The following is a 21,734-nucleotide window of genomic DNA, read 5'->3' as shown; positions in this document are numbered from 1 at the left end:
AACCAATTGCTTGAGTTCTAATACAGAAGAAATAGTATTTAAACTTTCCCACTCTGAATTTAGTGTTGTATCTGCCTATTTGAGTCCTATAACTAAATATTAGAAATTCTATTAATCTAACCAAGTATTTGTCCAAGTAAAAACTGTCTATTGGGAATTATATGCATGTTCTCATAACTTCATTCCTCCTTTTCCATTTTAATGTATCAACATTCTTTTAGTAAGTGGCCATAGAGAGTCATTTATCATGTAAAAATGAGGATTACTTGTCCCTTTCATTTTCTTTATTGGGTTGCCAATATGACAAAATTAAAACAAACAAACAAATAAAGTTAGGTTTTCTTAGCCAGAAAGATTCTGTGCTGAAAAAAACAAAAACAAACAAACAAACAAACAAAAAAAACATGAGCAAACACAAAGTGTGTTGAAAAGGCTGATTCTGTGGTGCTATCTTGGCATGCTTGGTCCTTATAGATCATACATGTCACCATTTATGCAAGATTACACAGTGGTAACTAACTGCCCCCTGCAATAAGCAGTAGGGTATGAATCCATTTTTTCTACAATCATAGGAGACACTTTATGGTACATTGCTTTAAGGGTGGTCTTTTCACTTCCTTGGTACTTTTCACACAGCTGTATCAACCAGGGGATTTGCATATTGCTCCCTAGGGTGGACTTCTCCTTGCAGGTACAGGATAAAAGCTAGGTCCTCTTTTTGCCTTGGCTACTCAGGACTCTTCAAATCAAGTTCTCAGAATGAAGTGTCCTGCTCAACTCCTGGGACTGCTTGTGTTTTGGCTCCCTGGTAAGGAAAGAAACAAAGATGAAGAAGGATATTGTGGAGGGCTTGGGGATTTCTGGGGCCATGCTGATGCAAATACATGTGCTATCCATGTGTGAGATTGCCAGTCTTGTTCTCCATGAATGGGCTTGCAAAGTTTTGAGGATGAAGGGAGGAGAACCTGTGCTCTTGTGGCAACTCTGCCAAGTATCAAAGCAGATGGTCCAGGTGATTTCTAGTGAGTCTCTGTGCTCTCTCTACATAGGTATTTAATATTGAATATTTATAGACTATGAATGTGTCATGGACATAATAAGTAGGAAATAAATAAAGGAAGGGAATATTATTTTGTGTCATTTTGTTTGAACAAAACCTTTCATTTCTGTTATTTCAGGAGCCAGTGGAGATATTGTGATGACCCAGCCTGCAGTTTCCAATCCTATTAGTCTTGGAGAATCATCTTCCATCTCCTGCAGGTCTAGTAAGAGTCTTCTACATAGCAATGGCATCACTTACTTGAATTGGTACCTTCAGAGACCAGGCGAGTCTCCTCAGCTCCTGATCTATGAGATGTCCAACCTTGCCTCAGGAGTCCCAAACAGGTTCAGTGGCAGTGGGTCAGAAACAGACTTTATACTGAAAATCAGTAGAGTGGAGCCTGAGGATGTGGGTGTTTATTACTGTCAGCAACAGCTAGAAGAACCTCCCACAGTGATATAGCCATGAACAAAAACCTCCCTGAGTGAGGTGACAAAGCTGCCTCATAAGTTCCTTGTTTTGGGTGTAAAGTGGTGTAACCAGCATGGCATAAGTGCATACTCATCCTTAGCACAATGGTTTCCCAGATTCAACAACTACTCCAAATTAAGTACTCAACTCTAAAACTTACACAGTACAAACTTATCGAGTTATATCCACTTACCAGAAAATTTTATAATTTCCTTTTTCTTTGTATCCAAATAAAGAAATAAATTTTTGAACAATAAACAAAATGAAGATATGGTGATCTCAGGAAACTGAAAACAAGTGAAGATCATCATATTACTTGGATTAAGTGGATATTAAAATGACAACTATCATATGATTATGTTCTTTCGTGTTTATTAGACTACATATAGATACATATATAATCACGTGAGAATATGATACAATTTAGAAGTGAAACTTCTTAAAGGAAAAACCTTTTAGGTTTTGTATGTGGTGTCATGGTTTTAGAAGACACTGAGATGGAAATCTGAGGACCAAAGTATTTATTCTAAGAATTATTTATGTTCTGGACAGACAAAACAAAGGAAATAGTATGGTTCGGAGTTACTGGGAGAGTTTGGTTCCTCACACCAGAGACAGCCATCACGGAGGGGAAAATATCTGCAGGGAATCAGATCTCACTTGAGAGAAGTGGGACCTATTCCTAAAGACCTGGGGAGGTTTACAGAGAAATTCTACAGCTAAGCTCTCTGATTCCCATGCAGAGAAGTGAATGGGGACCAGGATATTCCTGCTGCCAATACCTTAACAACAGCACACTTTTGTTATCTCCTTTCCCAGATGAGAGCTCCCATCTTCAATGTCCCTGTAGGGAACCAGTCAGTATCCACAAGAGCTGGAGAGCTGCTATAAACTGGCGAGGTGATTCAAACATCAATGGACTACAGGAAACATATAGAACAAAATAACCTCCAGGATAATATTTACATGAGTGAAAATTTAGCAAAATATCTTTAAATACTGTTTGATCTCTCTTATTGTGAATAGTTATTCTTTAGGAGGGAATGTTCTTACAGACTTAGATTTTCTATGTCTCATAGAATGGCTGTTTCTAAGATTTGTTAATAATATCCTTGAGGGTTACCTTGGGAGCAACAAATATCAGAAAACTTCTTAAGCTTCATGCTTCCACTGAATAAAATCTGTCAATTGTCAATATGCAATGTGTGTGTTTTGTACTTCTGATGATTAAGGAGTGGTCCAAGAATGTTTACATACCCTTCCAAACATTGTCCAGTGCATGAGTCTCTGACATTGTCTTAGAAATTCATAGCCTGTGCTCACTATTCTAGAATTTCATACCTATGCCTTTTTTGTCCAGTGATTAAAACAAGAAAATATTTTACATCATTTTTCTCATGAAAGCATTCCTTTCCTTTACTTGTCTTTTCTCCAACAGCTGCTCAGATTTGTAAAATGCATATTTTTCGCTAGAAAGTTCCATTCATGCAAGTCGCAGACCAAAGTTAAGCAGACTACCAATGGCACTTGAGTTTGAATGTTAATATTGAAGTACCTGGCCTTGTTCCCAGGACTGCTGATATTCTGGGTGGCTGATAAGAGCACCAGTGATGAACAAGGAGAACACTCAGGGATGGACACATGATAAATGGTACAGTGTATTTTTGTCCTTCCCAGAATGCCTTAAGTTTTGTTTACTGTATTTTTTGACACTTCAGTTACAATAAGCCTTCTTTCAAGTCTGCTTTGAAATTAATTCATTAACAAGACTTTGAATCCAGCGATTCAAAAATGTCTGCTTCATTGTACCCTTTACACACTCCAGTCCCTGCTTCTACTTTCTTATAGCATGCATGCTTCCCAAGAATGGGCTCTTGTGTCATAGGACAACTGTACAATGAAATCATTGAGTTTCCAAAATACAAGTTGTTCTTTGAATATGAGTTTTAAAAATATGTGAAAAGCTTTTATCGAACAACTTTGAATATTCACTACCACAACATGTTAATATAACAGGTCACATTTTCTCAAATTTCCGAGAAGGAATTTAAAAATGAAAAATCAAGTCTGTAATTTATTGTGGTAATTAGACTTACACATGAAAATATTAGTGTAAAAGAGAAAAAATGTGAATTTCTTTACAAGGACATAATGACTCAGAAGACTGAATAGGGTTTAGTAAGTGAGTCTATGGTAGTCACACAGTCTGGCATTGTTTAGAACTGAGCCTATGGCTTACATACTTTGATGGGGATGTTGGTGGAGTTGGAATTGCACTATGAAGCACTATGGAGACTGGCATTTATTTCTTGAGAAGAATCATTAAGTTGATTCCTTGAATTTGAATATTATGATTTAATATGGATGAAGAATCAGAGAAAATAGGCACATAAAACAGAATTCCAGATCTATAGTGTGACCCAATAGTTAGGGACAATGCAGTCATCTGCAATGTGGGTCAGATCAGACATTCTTTATTCACACAGGAGAGTTTAAGGTTGAGAATTTGAAAACTTGGGTTTGATTATGTCCCCAAAACATATTTGGGATGACTTAGGAGATAATTTTCATTCAAAAGAGGGCATGTACTTAAGAAAATGTGAACTTCTGAAGATTCAGAGTAAGCAAAAAAACCTTGGATGACAGGTATATATAAAAGGCTCTAAGGAAAACACTCTGAAAGTGTCATGGCTATAACTTAAGAATGTTGGAGAACTTACTGTACATCTATAACCTAGAAAGACAATAATGCTTTCTCAAAGAAGACTACAAAGAATCCCTCAATAGAAATCAAGCCTGGATTTCAGGACTTACTGTAGGGAAAAGGGGATGGCTAAAGAAACATATCCTAATGCTGGAGTCCTGAACCAGGGAAAGAATCATACCTGGATCTGGGGACCTTAGCTAGATAAAGAAACACATTATTCCAAACCCAGAAACAAAGAAACATGCCCTGACTCTAAAATCAGTACCAAAGGAGCATACTTTGTCCCTAGAATCAGAGACAGTGTAGAATTATGCCCTGGCCATAGAATTAGAGCCACAAAGCTAAGAAAGGCCAGGGGAAGAAACTCAGTCTGGCTCTGAAATCAAGGCCCTCTCTTCGCCCAACCCATAAAACTAACCAATCCCTGAGCAGAAAAAAAAAAAAAAAAACTAAAAAAACAAACAAAACAAAACTAACCAATGCTTTTTGGCTGTTCTTTCCCTCCCTAGTAGAAGCAGCTACTCTCCTGGATTCCTCCTTCCCAATTAAATTTCTTTCTCAAAAGAGTTTTGGGTGTGAACATTTTCATTTTCCAGTGCAGTGAAGAAGAACCTTGCTAAGACATCCCTTAATGAACTGAACAGAATAACCTTGCTAAGAGGTCCCTTAAGGGGCTAAGCAAGGTGGAGCAGAAAAAGTAACAACTTTTCAAAGGAGCCTTAGGAGATTGCTACATTTCTGCAGTGGTTTCCCCTTTAGGAGAGTGAAGCAAAAGAAGCAACATGTTCCGCTGGAGAAGAAGCAGAACTCTGCTGAGAAGCCCCCTTAACTGGGAGCTGAGCAAAGCTCAGCTGAAGCAGCTCTCCAGGAGAGGAGCAGGATTGCTATATCCTGCAGGGGGACCATCCTCCACCTCACCAGGTGTAGTCTGACTCCTGAACAGTCAGGGTACCTTTCTCTGCAGAGCTGCCCTAACAGCTCCAAGCTGTCAGGAGACCTTACCCTCCAGGGCTGAGCTGTCCTAGCAGCTCCAGGTCTTGTCTGACTGTGCTGAGCAATCAGGAGACCTTACCCTCCAGGGCTGAGCTGTCCCATCACAGCTCTAGTTGCTAAAGCTGTCCTAGAAGCTCAAGGTTTCACCTGACTCCTGAACAGTCAGGATACCTTTTCCCCAAGAGTTGCAACACACTCACATACACTTATCATGTATCTATTCAGTGATAGAAGCTCAAAATTCTGTGAAAACTCAACCAGTGGTGGATAGACTTAGGATAAAGAGGTTGGGAAGGAGTGCTGTGAAATTCAGTCTTCTGAACATAACACGGCCATCACAATCACAGTCATCATGTAAGCTGAATAGTTATACAAACCTACACAAAGTCTTGACAGATAAACCCTGCTATAGAAGTGGTAGAAGATCTTTAGGCTCTACCTGGTACCAAGTAGCTTTTGGCAATGGATACCTGCTGTAGGCAACAGGGTATCTCTTCTTTTAAATGTGGCCAATGCATGGTTATATTCTAACATTTCAAAATTAGGACACACTTATGAGAATGAACATATGACATTAGTTTATGTCATTCAGTATACATTTTCCATTACCAGACATTTTCTTGCAAATTTCTTGATTTCAGTTGTCTTTGTAAGTGAATAAAATTGCACTGTATATGTGTACCACATTTTCATTAGCTACACGTCAATAGATGAATGATTGCATTTCCTAATTATTGGGAATATAAGTTTGTATGTACATACATAGGTATTCATTTGGTATATATATATATACATAAAAGTACAATTAAGAGCTTTATAAGGGTTCTCTATAATGCCTACATTGGGAATCTGAAACAGGAAGACTGTAACTTCAGGGTCAGCCTGGGATTCCTAAGACATTTGAGAGAAATCTGAGCTAGCAACATCAAGACTATGTCTCAATAAAACCCAAAGTGGCAAACAAAAGAATTAGCATTTATTTCCTTATTTTGATTGGTCCCTGTGTTTTCTATGTACAAGAAATTCTTTCACTGAGAAAGAAAAACAAAAAAACAAAAAACAGTGAGATTCTGAGCATACAGGGCAATGCTAACTGACAAAATATTTAACAGGAAGCAAGGACTCTGTCATCACTTATATTTCCTTCATGTATTCACTTCTGAAAGTACAGGTTGTATTTCATTTTCAGATTCCTGATCTCATGTGGAATCACAATGTCTCAGTTACTTTTCTTTTGCTGTGATGATACACAGTGATCAAGGCAACATATGCCATCAAGACTTTAACTGACCTTATGATTTCAGAGTTCATGATGACCAGCAAAGTCTGGCAGCACTAACAGCTCAGAGCTCACATCAGGAACCACAAACAGGAGCCAAAGAGAATATAGGGAATGGTAGCATATTTTGAATCTTCATAGCTCATCCCCATGATAATCCTCTCCCCCAAAGGCCACACCTCCTAATCCTTTTCAAACAGTTTCACAAAGAGGGATAGATTACTCAAACATATGAGTCCTTTGGGGCTATCTCATTCAAACTATCACACCTGGATACCACACCACACCAAGGAAATGAGAAAGGCAGATATAAATGATAAAGAATAAGCCCAAGGTTTGAACTTAAGTTCACATGAGAAAATTTCATCATTGAAGACTGCATCCTTTACAGCTCCCCAGTGCGTAAAAGTATACTAGTGAAAACATGATTTTTAACCTTTTTTTTTTTTTTTTAGCTGAGGATCGAACCCAGGGCCTTGTGCTTGCTAGGCAAGTGCTCTACCACTGAGCTAAATCCCCAACCCCAAAACGTATGATTTTAAGGTGCTTTAATTCATGAGATGGGTTGAATCTGGGTGCCAGTAAAGCTAATAATATATGTAATCTATTTCTTTGAGACAACAGTGGCATAATCTATAGTCTGCAACACTCGTGTTGATAGTCTCCTTATTATTATTATTATTATTATCATTATTATTATTATTATTATTACTATTGTTACATATATATATAATGCAGCAATATGAAAACTGTAATATGCAAATAATGCGTGAGACATAATGTGGATCTAAAGTGCATATTCTTTTTTATGAGGTACAGTTTGAGGACACTGCATTATCTTCTAAAATGATGTAATTAAGTTATAATTTTAAAAATAAATACATTATGTAAAAATGAATAAAATATTGTTTGGATTCATAGTTCAACTGGAGTTCCTTTAGGAAAGAGATTATTGAAAACATCTTTGTCTCTTGCCAGTGTTTTTCACTGATAAATATATGACATGTTATTAAAGTCTTTCTTTTACTTTTCCCTTTATAGATTATCAGTTTGGTGTTGTCTAAGTCATCTGAAAACCACAGGCTCACTATAATGTCCCTTCATTATACTTTAAGATGTTCTAGTTTCATGTTTACATTAAACTCTGTGATAATTTTCAATCTATGAGGGCCAACTTACCTGTGTCATTATGCAGTAGATTTTGTTGTTGTTGTTGTTTTTATGGAAATGAGCTTGTTCTGTCTTTTGTTCAGATGATTGTAATTTGATTATTGTCTTTTGTTTAACCATTTGAGGTGGGATTTGTGGCTTCCCTGTGTTGTCATTTTGGGTTTCTACATGTTGAAAATTAGATTTTATGAAGATAATTGCTAAACATAGGAAATGTGACTTTGTCATTTGCCTTATGTAACCAACACCTTTCTACAGGAAACTACATTTTATATCTGGTCATTTACTTAATAACAATGGCCACAATTGGTCAAACAAATCTGGAAGGCAAGAACATCCAACTGATGTTCATACTTAGCAGTCAATAACCAAAAAGAAAAAAATTAAAAAGAACAATGAAAAATACAGGGAGATTTGTGTACAAAGGACAAGGAATACATTTACATTTATATTTTGAAGCATAATATCTCCCTTGTACCAGGAAACAAAACAAAACTTTAAAAAAAGAATGAAATAATCAAGAGATATATAAGTTAATGTAACTGTAACAGAGAGAGGATGCACATTACCAAACGTTGACAATGCTATGCAAAGAAATCTATAGCGAATGAAGTATATTTGGCTTCATTTTTATATCTGACATGGAGGGTACCAAATATACGCCTGTGTATCTGTTCAAGATAAACAGATATGTTTCTTCATTTATGATCTGATACAAAGACATTGATAGTATGTTTATTAATAACTTCTCAAGGTAAAAGTGTATATAAAAGAATAAATGGTTTTATTACTAGGAGAACCAGAAATAGAAGCACATTATTTATTTATTCACAGAACATAAGTGAATCTTTAAAGAAACAGTTGTACTATGAAAATGAAGTTAAGTCACTGAAGGATATATGCTGTATGGTTTCATTCAAATGAGATTAGAGAATGAAAATAATACATAATCTGCAGTGACAGTAAAAACTTCAGCCTGTCTCACATGTAGGCTTAAGAGAATTTTATCTAAAAATCATTTCAATACTATGAAAATGATGTGTGTGTATATATATGCTATGAATGGTAATGCTTTTATGTGCCCATTTCTTTGTGATAGAATATTGTGTTTGAATATATATGGTAGCGCTTCTTTTGTACACTTCTTTGTGAAACACTTTAATCACTTAGTCTCCTTTATTATAATTAAAGATCTAGAATATTGAATAATTTGCTTCCATCTTGTAAACTTGCTGTGCACTGGAGACTATGAGCACAAAGTTATGGGAGTTCATTTCATCCCTGAGGGTAATTAGCTGTGTGTATTAATTACATTCTCCCAGTTTTCTATAATTTAGCTGCCTGTTTTTAGATAAAATCTAAGTAAATTTCAAATTAGACTAGACTTCTTTGTTAATCCATATTGACAACTTATTTGAACTACATTGTCAGTTTTTCAGCATTCTGCTAGTTTGCCATCAGTCACCACATTTTCTTTAATTATGTTCACTCCTGATATAGAAGACCTTTTTGAGTCATTCTTCAAATGTGAGAAGCCCAGATAATTGTCTCCACTATGTACACTGCTATGCAGACCAGGGTATTTGCATATTGCTCCTTAGGGAGCTCCTTGCCTTGTTGAGCTGAGATAAAAGCTCAATGGTGCTCTTGTCTTCACTGACAACTCTCTTTAATTCATCTTCTCAAAATGATGTGTCCTGTCCAGTCCCTGTTTCTGTTTATGTTCTGGATTCTGGGTAAGGATAAAGGGAGATGAACGTGGAGAATGGGGATGGAGGGTGAGCTTTTGTTGTATATGTGTGTCCATGTGTGATGAAGCAAGTCCTATACTCCAGAACGGGCATGTGAGTTTTAGTTATGTGATAATGAGAAATTAGAGACAGGAGCTGTCCTATGATGAAAATTCTGAATGAGATGGGATGGGGTGGTATAGACTATGGCCTTAGGACTCCTACTCACTTTTTTTTTTAAAATAAAAATTGATATATTTTTTTTAAAAAAACAGAAAAATTACCAGGATTTCACTTGAAATGAATAACAAAGGATTTCAAAAAGATTGCTCAAGAAATTTGCAAATGACTTTTTACTACTCTATTCTAATTTCAGGAACCAGTGGTGATGCTCTGCTGACCCAGTTTCCACGCTCTTTGTCAGTTACCATTGGACAGTCAGCTTCCATGTCTTGCCATTCAAGTCAGAGCCTCATATATAGTAGTGATGGAAAAACTCATTTGAATTGGTTGTTACAGAAAAAAGGCCAGTCTCTCCAGCACCTAATTTATCAAGTGTCCAATCTTGACTCTGGAATCCCAGACAGGTTCAGTGGCAGTGGGTCAGGGACAGATTTCGCTCTCAAAATCAGCAGAGTGGAGCCTGAAGATTTGGGAGTTTATTACTGCTACCAAATTACATATTACATACAGAGATGCAGACCCTAACAAAGCTGCAATGAGTCGCTTGACTGGAGAGGAGCAGTTCACTCTGCATCACTGTGAGAGGCAGGCACAAGGGATCTTGGGCAACTATTTGCAGTTGAGAGCTCCAGCTAGACTCATCTGGCTGGACTTCAAGTGACACAAATTTCTAGTCTTTCAAACTTTAACAGCCATAGCATTGCCTTTGCATCAGAAGAATTTCATCTCATTAATTTTTTATTGTTTAAAATGTTCATCTTCAAAATTTTTTCATTAATTTCTTGAACTTCATTTTAATACTTCCTTTTATTGATGTGTTCATGTTTGTTAAATTATCATTCTACATTTTAAGTGCTGAGATTTGATTCATATTCCTTTTTATCCTTCTAAGTGGATGAGAGCATTATTTTGGTTATCTTATATAAGCATTGTGTATATTTTATTTTCTAAAGGATATGCAACCCAAAAGTTGCTATATTCATTTAGATATTTAATTTTGCTGCCTTTCAAATGCTTCTTAAGTCTTTATATTGCTATTTTTAAATATACCACAATTGTTGGCTCTAGCACTTTTATTTATGGGTTTTGAAATGGATGAGTTTCTCTTGAAAATATGCCTAAGACTTAACCCGGCTACTATAGGCTATGCTTTGTTCACGGTGTGTGTAGTGTTGCAATCTGTACAATTCTTCTTTAAATGTTATCAACATCATCAAAGCCTGCAAGTGTCTCAGCAATCTAAGCTTTAAATCTGGGGTCTTGTCTATCTACTAGGATATGGTTCTTCTCAGTCTGGTGTATTACTTATTTGCTGTGAAAAGCAGTTTTGGGGCAGGACATCAGAGTTCCCACAGCCTTATCAGGTTTCTTCACTGTTTCTCAATATGTGGAGGTTCCATATTGTTCTGTCTCTTAGCATGGCCATGGTATTATACATGGAAATGACATTTTGATGAATGAGAGCACAATATGGACTAGGTGCCTTATAAGAAGTAAAGGGTGAGAACTTTGCATCAGCCACCCTAAAGTGCCCATGGGAGAAGATTCACCAGCAACAGACTTCAGGAGCAGATGTAGGGACTGACAGAAGCCTCACTTATACATGTTTACAGCTACAGAAGATGCTTTTGCTTTCAAGTTGATCTCATGTGGTGACACACGTTAGTAGACCATTGGTACTTCATATTCTTAAAAGGCCATTTGATTTAAGTACCTTAGTATCTTCATGATGACTCATTTCATTCTAGTGGTTTTCCTTTTTTGGGGTGTGTGTGTTGGGTCAAGGTTTCTCTGTGTAGTTTTGGTGTCTGTCCTGGACCTCACTCTATAGATCAGGCTGGCCTGGAACTGACAGAGATCTGCCTGGCTCTGCCTCCTGAGTGCTAGGATTAAGGGCGTACGCCACCACTGCCTGGTTTTTAGTGGTTGGACAATGTTTATTCTTTACCTTGTTCTTGTAGTGTAAGCAAGAGTCGAGAAGGCATCAACCTTTGTCATGTAGTTCTCCAGGAGCCTTTGTAGATGGTCTCTCTGCTACATTGAATCAATAAATCTCTATCTATCTATCTATCTATCTATCTATCTATCTATCTGTCTGTCTGTCTGTCTGTCTGTCTGTCTATTTATCTATCATCTATTTGCCTACCTATTTATAGCCTATCATCTCTGTCTCTCATTCTTTCTACAACTACACACAGGAGTGCCAGTTTATAATTTCCATCTTAGTCTCTTCCCTTCTCCTTCAAAACTTGTCTCTCTCCTACTTTCATCTCTTCTTTTATGCAGTTATTGTGTGGAGTGTCATAAATACTTATGATCTCAACCTTAACGCAAAGCTTGTCATTCTCCTCCTGGAGGTCATTTCCTTAAAATGGTGCTTTCACTCTTTCCCCATCTCTATCCATCTGTCCCTCTTCTTTATCATTACTTTTCAACAGTAATTCTCTTTTCTCTTAAATATTTCTGCTGATCAATGTTGAAATATGGATTTCTGTACATCAATGATAAGAGTCAAATATGCAAGTTTTCAATCAATGCTTTCTTTAATTACAGAGCAATAGATCCCTAAAGCATAGTGAACGTAAAAGACAAACACTGAAAAAGACTGGAACATAAGTCATGAATTTTCCTGACGAGTGAGAATTATAACCAACAACAACAGGTCATATGCATAACACAAATATCACTTAAAGTGCAGGGAGACAGGGTGTAAAAGGAAGCATTTAGATTTTTCTGCAGACTAGTGAGCAAACAGAATTGAAATCTTTTGTTTATTGTGTTACAGCAAAGCAGTCAATACAACAAGTTTATAGGCCACTCCTAAACTATTTACATGCATGCATATGTACACATTTTTCCCAGGGTAAAATAGACAAAAAAGAAAATATTTCTGGATCTACAGTCAAATTTTCCCATACAGTAAAAGAGGGCCCTATAGTGCTTTATTTTCATCAATGGTCATCACAAAGAAAATCAGAGTAAGTGAACACTACTGACAAGAAAATTCTAACAAATACTTGTGCAGTATTTTCACAATTTAGTTTCAGGAAATAACTTATTCTTTTTAGAAAAAAAAAATCCAAAAACATGGTCCAAAACATAAAATACAGTATACCACAAGATAAATTTAAAAAAATTAAAAATATAATTCTATTTTGTGTCATTTGTAACCATAAAACAATTAGACATTAATTAAAGCAATACAAAAATTAATGAAATGTGTAAACAATGGACATACTCCTGAATAACAAATAGAGCAGTAAATAATTTTAAAAGATACATTTAAATTTTTCTTGAAATTCATTGAAATAAAATAAAATAAAGAAACACATAATTCTTACAAAGTTCTTATTCAGCATAGCATGGACTCCTTGTTAACATACAGGTTCCCTAGGAGACTTTCCCTGATTGTAGCAGGAGTGAAAGACAAGGTAAGTCTATGGAAAACTTTATAAACAGTGTCATATGCTTATTATTTAAAGCTATGTGTCAATTGTGTGGGCTTGATTTTATTTATTTTTTGACAGACTCACTTTAATTTCTTTTTTTTTTCACTACTTATATTCCTCATTTTCTTTTAGAAATAATGAAAGTGTTAGAAGTAGAAATAAATCATTTGAAAATTCAAGCTTGGGTAAAGGCTTTTTAAAATTTTTTTTAAACATATTTATTTTATTTTATTTTATTTTTTAAAATTTATTTTACTATTATTATGTGTTTTAATTTTACACATCAGCCATGGGTTCCCCTGTCCTCCTCCCTCCTGCCCCCAACTCCACCTTCTCCCCAGCCTCTCTGCTCCATTCCCATGTCCTCCAGGACCAAGACACACCTGGGGATTCATTTAAACCTGGTGGATTCAGTACAGGCAGGTCCCCACCTTCCAGACTGAGCATGTGTCCCTGTGTAAGCCCAAGGTTCCAAACAGCCAGCTCATGCATTAAGGACAGGTCCTGGTCCCACAGACTGGGTGCCTCCCAAAAAGATCAAGCTATTCAATTGTCTCACTTATCCAGAGGGCCTGATCTAGATGGGGGCTCCTCAGCTGTTGGTTCATAATTCATGTGCTTCCACTCGATTGGCTATTTGTCCCTGTGCTTTTTGCAATCTTGGATTCAACCATTCGCACTCTTGCAGACCCTCCTCTTTCTCGACAGTTGGACACCTGGAGCTCCACCTGGGGCCTGGCTGAGGATCTCTGCATCCACTTCCATCAGTTATTGGATCAGAGTTCCAAGACGACTGTTAGGGTGTTTAGTCATCTGATCACCAGACTAGGTCAGATCAGGCTTTCTCTTGACCATTGCCAGCAGTCTACAGAGGATGTATCTTTGTGGATTTCTGTTCCTGTTCACATGTGGTCTTTCTTTTATCATGATCTGTTATTTCTTGTTCCCCCTTTCTGTTCTTGATCCAGCTGGGATCTCCTGTTCCCCTTAGCTCTCATTCCCTCAAACCTTGCCCTTCATTACTTCCACTGTCGTCCAGGTTGTTTATGTAGATCTCATCCATTTCTCTGTCATTGGGTGATCCCTGTGTCTTTTCTAGGGTCCTATTTTCTAGGTAGCCTCTCTATAGCTGTGTAGCAGTCTAGTCATCTTTGTTTTACATCTAGTATCCTCCTATGAGTGAGTACATACCATGTTTGTCCTTCTGAGTCTGGGTCACCTCACTGAGGATGATTTTTTCTAGATCCATTCATTTGCCTGCAAACCTCATGATGTCATTGTTTTTCTCTGCTGAGTAGTACTCCATTGTGTATATGTACCATATTTTCTTTATCCATTCTTCAGTTGAAGGGCATCTAGGTTGTTTCCAGGTTCTGGCTATTACAAACAAAGCTGATATGAACATAGCTAAGCAAATGCCCCTGTGGTATGATTGAGAAGCCAAAAATGTATAATGGAAAAAAGAAAGCATCTTCAACAAATGTTGCTGGCATAACTGGATATCAATGTGTAGAAGGCTGCAAATAGATCCATATTTGTCACCATGCACAAAACTTAAGTCCAAGTGGATTAAAGACCTCAAAATAAATCCAGTTACCCTGAACCTGATAGAAGAGAAAGTAGGAAGTACTGTTGAACGCATTGCCACCAGAGATCACTTTCTAAATATAACACCAGTAGCACAGACACTGAGAGAAACAATCAATCAATGGGACCTGTTGAAACTAAGAAGCTTTTGTAGAGCAAAGGACATGGTCAACAAGACAAAGTGACACCCTACAGAATGGGAAAAGATCTTCTCCAACCCCACACCTCACAGAGGGCTGATATCCAGAATATGTAAAGAACTCAAGAAATTAGACATCAAAATGCCCAACAGTCCAATTAAGAAATGGGCTATAGAACTAAACAGAGAATTCTCAACAGAGGAAGTTCAAATGGTTGAAAGACATTTAGGGGATTGCTCATCATCCCTAATTATCCAGGAAATGCAAATCAAAACGACTCTGAGATACCACCTTACACCTGTCAGTGTGGCTAAGATCAAAAACACTGAAGACATCTTATGCTAGAGAGGATGTAGAGCAAGGGGAACTCTCCTCCACTGCTGGTGGGAATGCAAGCTTGTACAGCCACTTTGGAAATTAATATGGTGCTTCCTTAGAAAATTGGGAATCCATCTCCCCCAAGACTCAGCTGTAGCACTCTTGGACGTATACCCAATAAATTTAATTTAATTTTACATATCAGCCATGGATTCCCCTGTCCTCTCCCCTCCCGCCTCTGGCCCCCTTCATCTCCCATTCCCATCTCCTCCAGGCCAAAGACTCTCCTGGGGATTCAGTTCAACCTGGTAAATTCAAAACAGTCTAGACAGGTCCAGATTTTCTAAAATGAAAAAGGCACTTTATTAATGTATGTGTGACATTAATCACATGTATTCACTATAACAACTTGATAAGCCCACATCACCACTACAGTCACTGCTGTGAATCTATCCCTCAGCTCCAATGGTTTCATTCTGTCCTATCAACTGATTCATTCTGCTGTTCTCTCATATCCATTTTGCATGGGCAGACAAACTCTCATTTCTTTATTTTGAAATAACATCCATTTCAGACGGTGAAGATAAATTTGTGAATTTATTCTACTCTGAATCTCATGGTGTTAGACTCTTGGAGTGAAGAAATACTACAAAAAAATATAAAACAATGAACAATAGTTTTACCCAACTGGGATAGGGCCTGGAGAGAGGGTTCAGTGTTAAGAACATTTCTTTTTCTTGCTAGAGAACCTGAGTTATGTTCTTAGCATCTATATGGCTGCTCACAACCATGTGTAACTCCCATTCCATGGAATCTATGGAATGCACTCTTCCCACCTCCAAAGGTAACATGGTGCACATACATATGCACACAAATCATTAGCACACATAATGTTTTTATTTATTTTTCTACTTTTTAAAAATATATTATATTTGTGTTTTAATTTAACACATCAGCCATGGGTTCCCCTGTCCTCCGCCATCCCAGCCCCTCTCCTCCATTCCCATCTCCTCCAGGGCCAAGACTTCCCTGGGGATTCATTTAAACCTGGTGGATTCAGTACAGGAAGGTCCAGTTCCCTTCTTCCAGACTGAGTAAAGTGTCCCCGTGTAAGCCCAAAGTTCATTTTTAAAAGGGACAAACATAAAAGTGAGAATTAGCTCTGTTGTGGTTTATGCCTTAGCTGTCATTATAAGTTTCAGATTTGTAGTGCTAATTGTGTTTTAATATGGCTCTGACATTTCTCTTTTCCTTACTACACAGAGTTAGTTTTAATAAATAAGAAAATCTATATTTATGAGTAACGGAATTATCTCTGGAGATAAAAAAATTCCACTATATTCCTTTGATCCCTCTGATATACACTTTTGGCCATCACCTACACACAGGAACCTCTTCACCAGGAACTTTCATTTCTCATATTCCAGGTACTTAAAAGTCAGTTTCTGGGTAGACCCTTTATACCAGGGGCTGCCACAGAGACACCTCTCTATTCATCTGAAGTGTCTGTGTCCTACTGTTACACAGTAGTTGTGTGGTATTTTTTTGATGTAGTCAGTCTAAATATCTGAAATTCCTACTTCACTTTAAGAAAGCTTATTCCAACATAGAAGCCCAAGAAACTTCACTGTTACTCCTTTCATCTGAGACTGATGATTGTATGTCCACTTTGAGTATCCACCAATTTAACATATTTTTTCTCTCCATAGATTCCCATCAGGGTAGCTATGGTGTAGAATTATCAGCTTTTGCTAGCACCAAGACATGATATATAGCTAGATGACACCTACAGCTCCTTCTTTGAACATGAATTTGTTGGAAAACTCCATTTCCTTGGTACTTGGAGTTCATATAATTTGTTTATGATAGGACATAAAGATGTGGAAGTTATTACACACTTTCTAATATTACAATCAAGTATACTTTACTATACACTTTTCCGTAAAATAAGATGAAAATTACATCTGCTAAGGCTCAATACTAAAACTAACATACCCATCTTAAGAATGAGCACCGTTGAGTCCAATCAAACTATAAATTTTGACAAGCTTAGCAACTCTAGTTTGTACAATTAGAAAATGTACTTAAGTAAGGTTCTATATGTCTAGGAAGACCTCATAGTCTGGGAGCAAAAGGCAGTTTGTATTTTATGATGATGATATAGTGTTGAACTAGAATCTTAATGGTTGATATTGTAAGTCTTTAATAAGGAATTTTACAAACCCAAGACCTTGTCTGTAGTAGGAAACTTAAAAGTTCTTATTAATAAAACTCAAACCCAAGGCCAGTTATTGGGGTGAATGCTGGAAGATCAGAGAAGCAGAACAAGCCACAGCTATCTCACCTTGCTAGTTCCTTAGGTGGTCCTGTTTCCTCAGGCTGGAAGCTTCTGAGTCCTCCTCCACATGAATCTCAGCTGAACTGTGTTGCTCCAAAGCTTAAACTACATGCTTTTTCCTCTTTAGTTCCTGGTCCTCAGGCCTTATATACCTTTTTCTTTCTGTCCCCACTCCCTGGGATTAAAGGCGTGATCACCATGTTTAGCTGTTTCTAAAGTGGCCTTGAACTCAGAGATCTGGCTAGCTCTGCCTCCCAAGTGCTGGGATTAAAGGCGTGTACCACCACCGCCCAACTTCTGCTATGGCTTACTCTTCCCATTTTCTAGCCACCATTTCTGGCTCTGTTCTAGTGGCTGTCTGTTCTCTGACCCCAGATATGTTTATTTCGGGGAACACACAATATTTCAGGGAACACAATACCCACCACACTTGTCTGTTTAGCCTCAAGGGGTGGCAGTGTGATGACCTAATAGTGTCATGCACTATGAGTTTATGGTAGCCAATTACATTCAAATTATAATGCCTGTAATGTATACATGTAGGCATATGTGCTCACACATAGTAGAAGCGAAAGTACACCTTTAAAAAAAATTTTGTTTACCAATTTTTAATCCCAAGATCCTAGACTCTTGAATCAATATGATATTGCTTTTTTGTAGAAAATTGTTATCATATTTATTTAAACATATTTTTAAATCTGATAATTTTATACATTATATTTTGATCCTATTTGCCCATCACTACCGAGACTTCCCAGATCCACCCCATCCCACACCCACCCTCCATGTATGAAATAAAACTATTCCTCCTTATATACATGCTTAGTCTCTTTTACTCTCTCATGATCCACTGAACTTTGTGCACCCCCATCCTTCCTCACACCTCTTATAACTTTATTGGTCAAGTATGTACATGTAAATATTCACATGTGATTGCTGTACTATAGTATTATTCATACTAATTTTCCAAAGTACTCTATGATATCTCTTTCATATGTGTAAAAGATAATTAAACTCTTCAGCTTAGACATGTTGAACACCTTGCTCATTTTCAAATAAATAAATGCCACTTATGCAAAGAAACAAAAAAATTTGGTTGTATCTGGTAAAATATTTGTCTTGATTTGGGTTTCTATTGATGTAAAAAGACACCATGGCCATGGCAATTTTCACAAAGAATACATTTAATTGAGGTGGTAACTTACAGTTTCAGTGGTTCAGTCCATTATCATTATGATGAGGAGCATGACTGTGTGGAGGCAAATATGGTGCTGGCTGCATCTTGACCAGAATGCAACAGGAAGTTGACTGACTGACTGTCACACTGAGTGAAGCGTGAGAAAAAGACCTCAAAGTGCATCTCCATAGTGACACATTTTCTCCAACAGGACAATACCTACTGCGAAAATGCACATTTTCTAATAGTGCCAATCCCTTTGGGGGACATATTTTTTTTCAAGACAGGGTTTCTCTGTGTAGCTTTGTGCCTTTCCTGGAACTCACTTGGTAGACCAGGCTGGCCTGGAACTCACAAAGATCTGCCTGGCTCTGCCTCCCGAGTACTGGGATTAAAGGCATGCACCACCACCACCTGGCAGACATTTTCTTTTAAACCACAACAGTATTAGTAGGCAGAGGCATCAGTAGGAGCGACTGGGGAACTTTACCCTCTCATAATAGCTTCCACAAATTGTTTATATTGTCATACATATATGTATGAAAGGAATACTTGTGAAGTCTCTATTCCACCAGCTAGCTCCCAAATCACAACATGTAGACTCACTATTCATTATGAAAGCTTAACTAATAGTTTAAGCTTTTATTAGCTAGCTCTTATAACTTAAATTAACCCATTTCGATTCATCACTGTGCTGCCCCAAGGATGGTTTACCTTGTCCACATACCGTTCATTGTGCTTTCCTGCTTCCACTCTGTCTCCTTTCATCTCTGCCTCTCTTCTTCCCAGAACCCTCTCTGCCTGGAAATCCTGCCTACCTATTGGATGCTCAGCTCTTTATTGAACCAACCAGAGTGACACAACTTCACAGTGTCCATAAAATGATTCCACAACAAAAATTATTTTTTTTAAAAATCATTTTTCCACACAATATATTTTGACTGTAGTTTCCCCTCCTCTTTTTCCTTATCCTCATCTCCAAATCAACAGTTTCCATTTCTCCTAGTTTAGCATACAAATAGGCAAATAAGAAAGCAATCAAACCAGAATAAAACAAAACAGAGGGGGAAATATGATAAACACTTATACATACAGAGACATATACACATGCATATACGCAAAACTCATAACAAATAATCAGGAAGTGTAGTATATAAGCAGAAGACCAGTAAGGTGAAAAATGCCCAAACAAAGCATTATGAGATAAAATACCTATAAAGTACCATTGAGTTTATTTTGTGTGAGCCATCCACTGCTGTTGTAGTTTTTATACCCAGTAAGATTGAATTTTTTTTTTTTTTTTTTTTTTTTTTTTTTGTGAGGAGTTGTCAATTGGAGATAGCTTCTCAGTTATGAATGGGGGCAAATGTCTAGTTCCTCTATGTGTGAGGCATATTCTGATGCAATATCCTCAGACTTCTGACTGTTGATAGAGGGAATAAAGTCTGTCCCAGATGTGCTGTCACTGAACCTGGCTATGATGCCATGTTACCAATTTTAGTACTTAGAGATGAGAAGCTTAGAATCTATCCTTAGATTTTTTTGCTACTCGGTTAGTCCTGGCAGTTCATGGTGATCCTGCCTTCCAGAGCTCCAGACAGAGAAGATGGAGACTAAGTCATCTGAGTGTCACATCTCAACTTGACGTAGAAAAAAAATAACAAATACACATAGTTAATTCCAGAAAACACACACAGTACTTACTATAATGGGATGCTAAAGTACCTAGTGCTAACCTAGCCTACATGATAATCAGCAGTAGGAATGTTATTGCTGAGTGAGGTCATTGTCCCATTGTATTCTGGCTAGGAATGTGTCCTGCACACAGTGTGATCAAGCTATTAAGAAATTTTCAGGGCAATGTGTGCTGCCACAGATATTTGCAAATCAGCAGGAGCTTCTGTGGGATGGTCTATGCTCATCTCTGCGATTCTGCAGAGTCCAGAAGCCCTATAGGCCCAAGAAAAGCAACAGCAATACAGGTTTGTCTGCAGAGAACATGTTCCTTTCTGTTGCCCAAAGAATGTCAATGTGCAATTCTTCAAGTAGAGTAGTGTGGAATATTTAACACTCTTTTTCCTGTGCATGCTGACTGTCCTCCAGATATAAACACAAAGATTTGATAAAATTGTATTTACTTTTTTCATTGGTGGGCCTGGATTTATTAATTACAGAATTCCATACTCTTAGGTCACAATCAGGGCTATTGTTGGGATGAATATGAAAATTGGTTTAAAATGAGGGATTATCAAATGAGGAAGGGACAGATCTGTTATCCAGTTCAGAATGATTCTGAATTTATTAAGGATCTTCTCAACTAGTTCCATCAAAGCCTTCTAAGGTCAGGAAATTTCTCCATTTCCCATCAAAATGGTATGAGCTTGAAATTATACACACCCTGGTGTTCCTTAACTGCCACAGATGATTGCTCCTGCTCTTTTCCCACTTGGCATAGGCTTGCTCTCCAGAAATGGAGAACTTCTCTAACAGGTGCTCATTTAAATATCAATATGCTACTTGTGTCATTCTACCATCCCGCAATCTGTTCAAGGGAACACAGTTTTCAGTGATACGGACCCGCTGTGTGTATCACCATCCTGGAAGAGCACTCTCCAAAGTAGGGAACACAGTTTTCAGTGACACGGACCCGCTGTGTGTATCATTATCCTGGAAGAGCACTCTCAAAAGAAGGTTCATTTTCATACTTGAAGAGAGAGGCAGCCTTGCAAAGGAAAGCCCATACAACCATATCACCCATGGAACAACACCCAAGATGGGTGACTCCTTCATATTCTCTAAGATGCTCTACATGGAGTACGCTCAGATAAAACTCTGTCTGTTAGGGTGGCTTTCTTTGGCCTTGTAGTAATTCATTCTTCCATAATATCTAAAACAGAAACCTTAGTTTCATCCAACCATAAATTTAAATCTCAACATTGAAGTTTTCTTACCAGTTGGTTCACAGAATATCCTCCTTTGTAATTGTTTTGTCCTGACTGAATTCTGTATTATACTTTTCTAGGTGCTCTAGGATAGCAGGCACTGCAGCCTCTGCCTGAGAGTAGACTCTGTCTAAAGAAGTGCGAGGTATTTCTGCATGGCTGTGACAAATGCCTGATGAAAGTTGAAAAATGACATGTTTACTTTGTA

At 37.5% G+C, this 21,734-nt stretch overlaps 1 gene segment (V, D, J or C); it reads left to right on the top strand.

Moving 5' to 3' along the window:
- Positions 1-759: 759 nt before the first annotated feature.
- Positions 760-1,504, top strand: LOC118580241. The segment is given in 2 exon segments: positions 760-808; positions 1,179-1,504. Coding segments are annotated over 2 exon segments (375 nt in total).
- Positions 1,505-21,734: the final 20,230 nt, after the last annotated feature.

Source organism: Onychomys torridus, chromosome 3 (genome assembly GCF_903995425.1).
Source record: "Onychomys torridus chromosome 3, mOncTor1.1, whole genome shotgun sequence".
NCBI classification, from domain to species: domain Eukaryota; kingdom Metazoa; phylum Chordata; class Mammalia; order Rodentia; family Cricetidae; genus Onychomys; species Onychomys torridus.
Note: the sequence above shows the minus strand (reverse complement) of the source record. Positions and strands in the feature narration are given on the sequence as shown.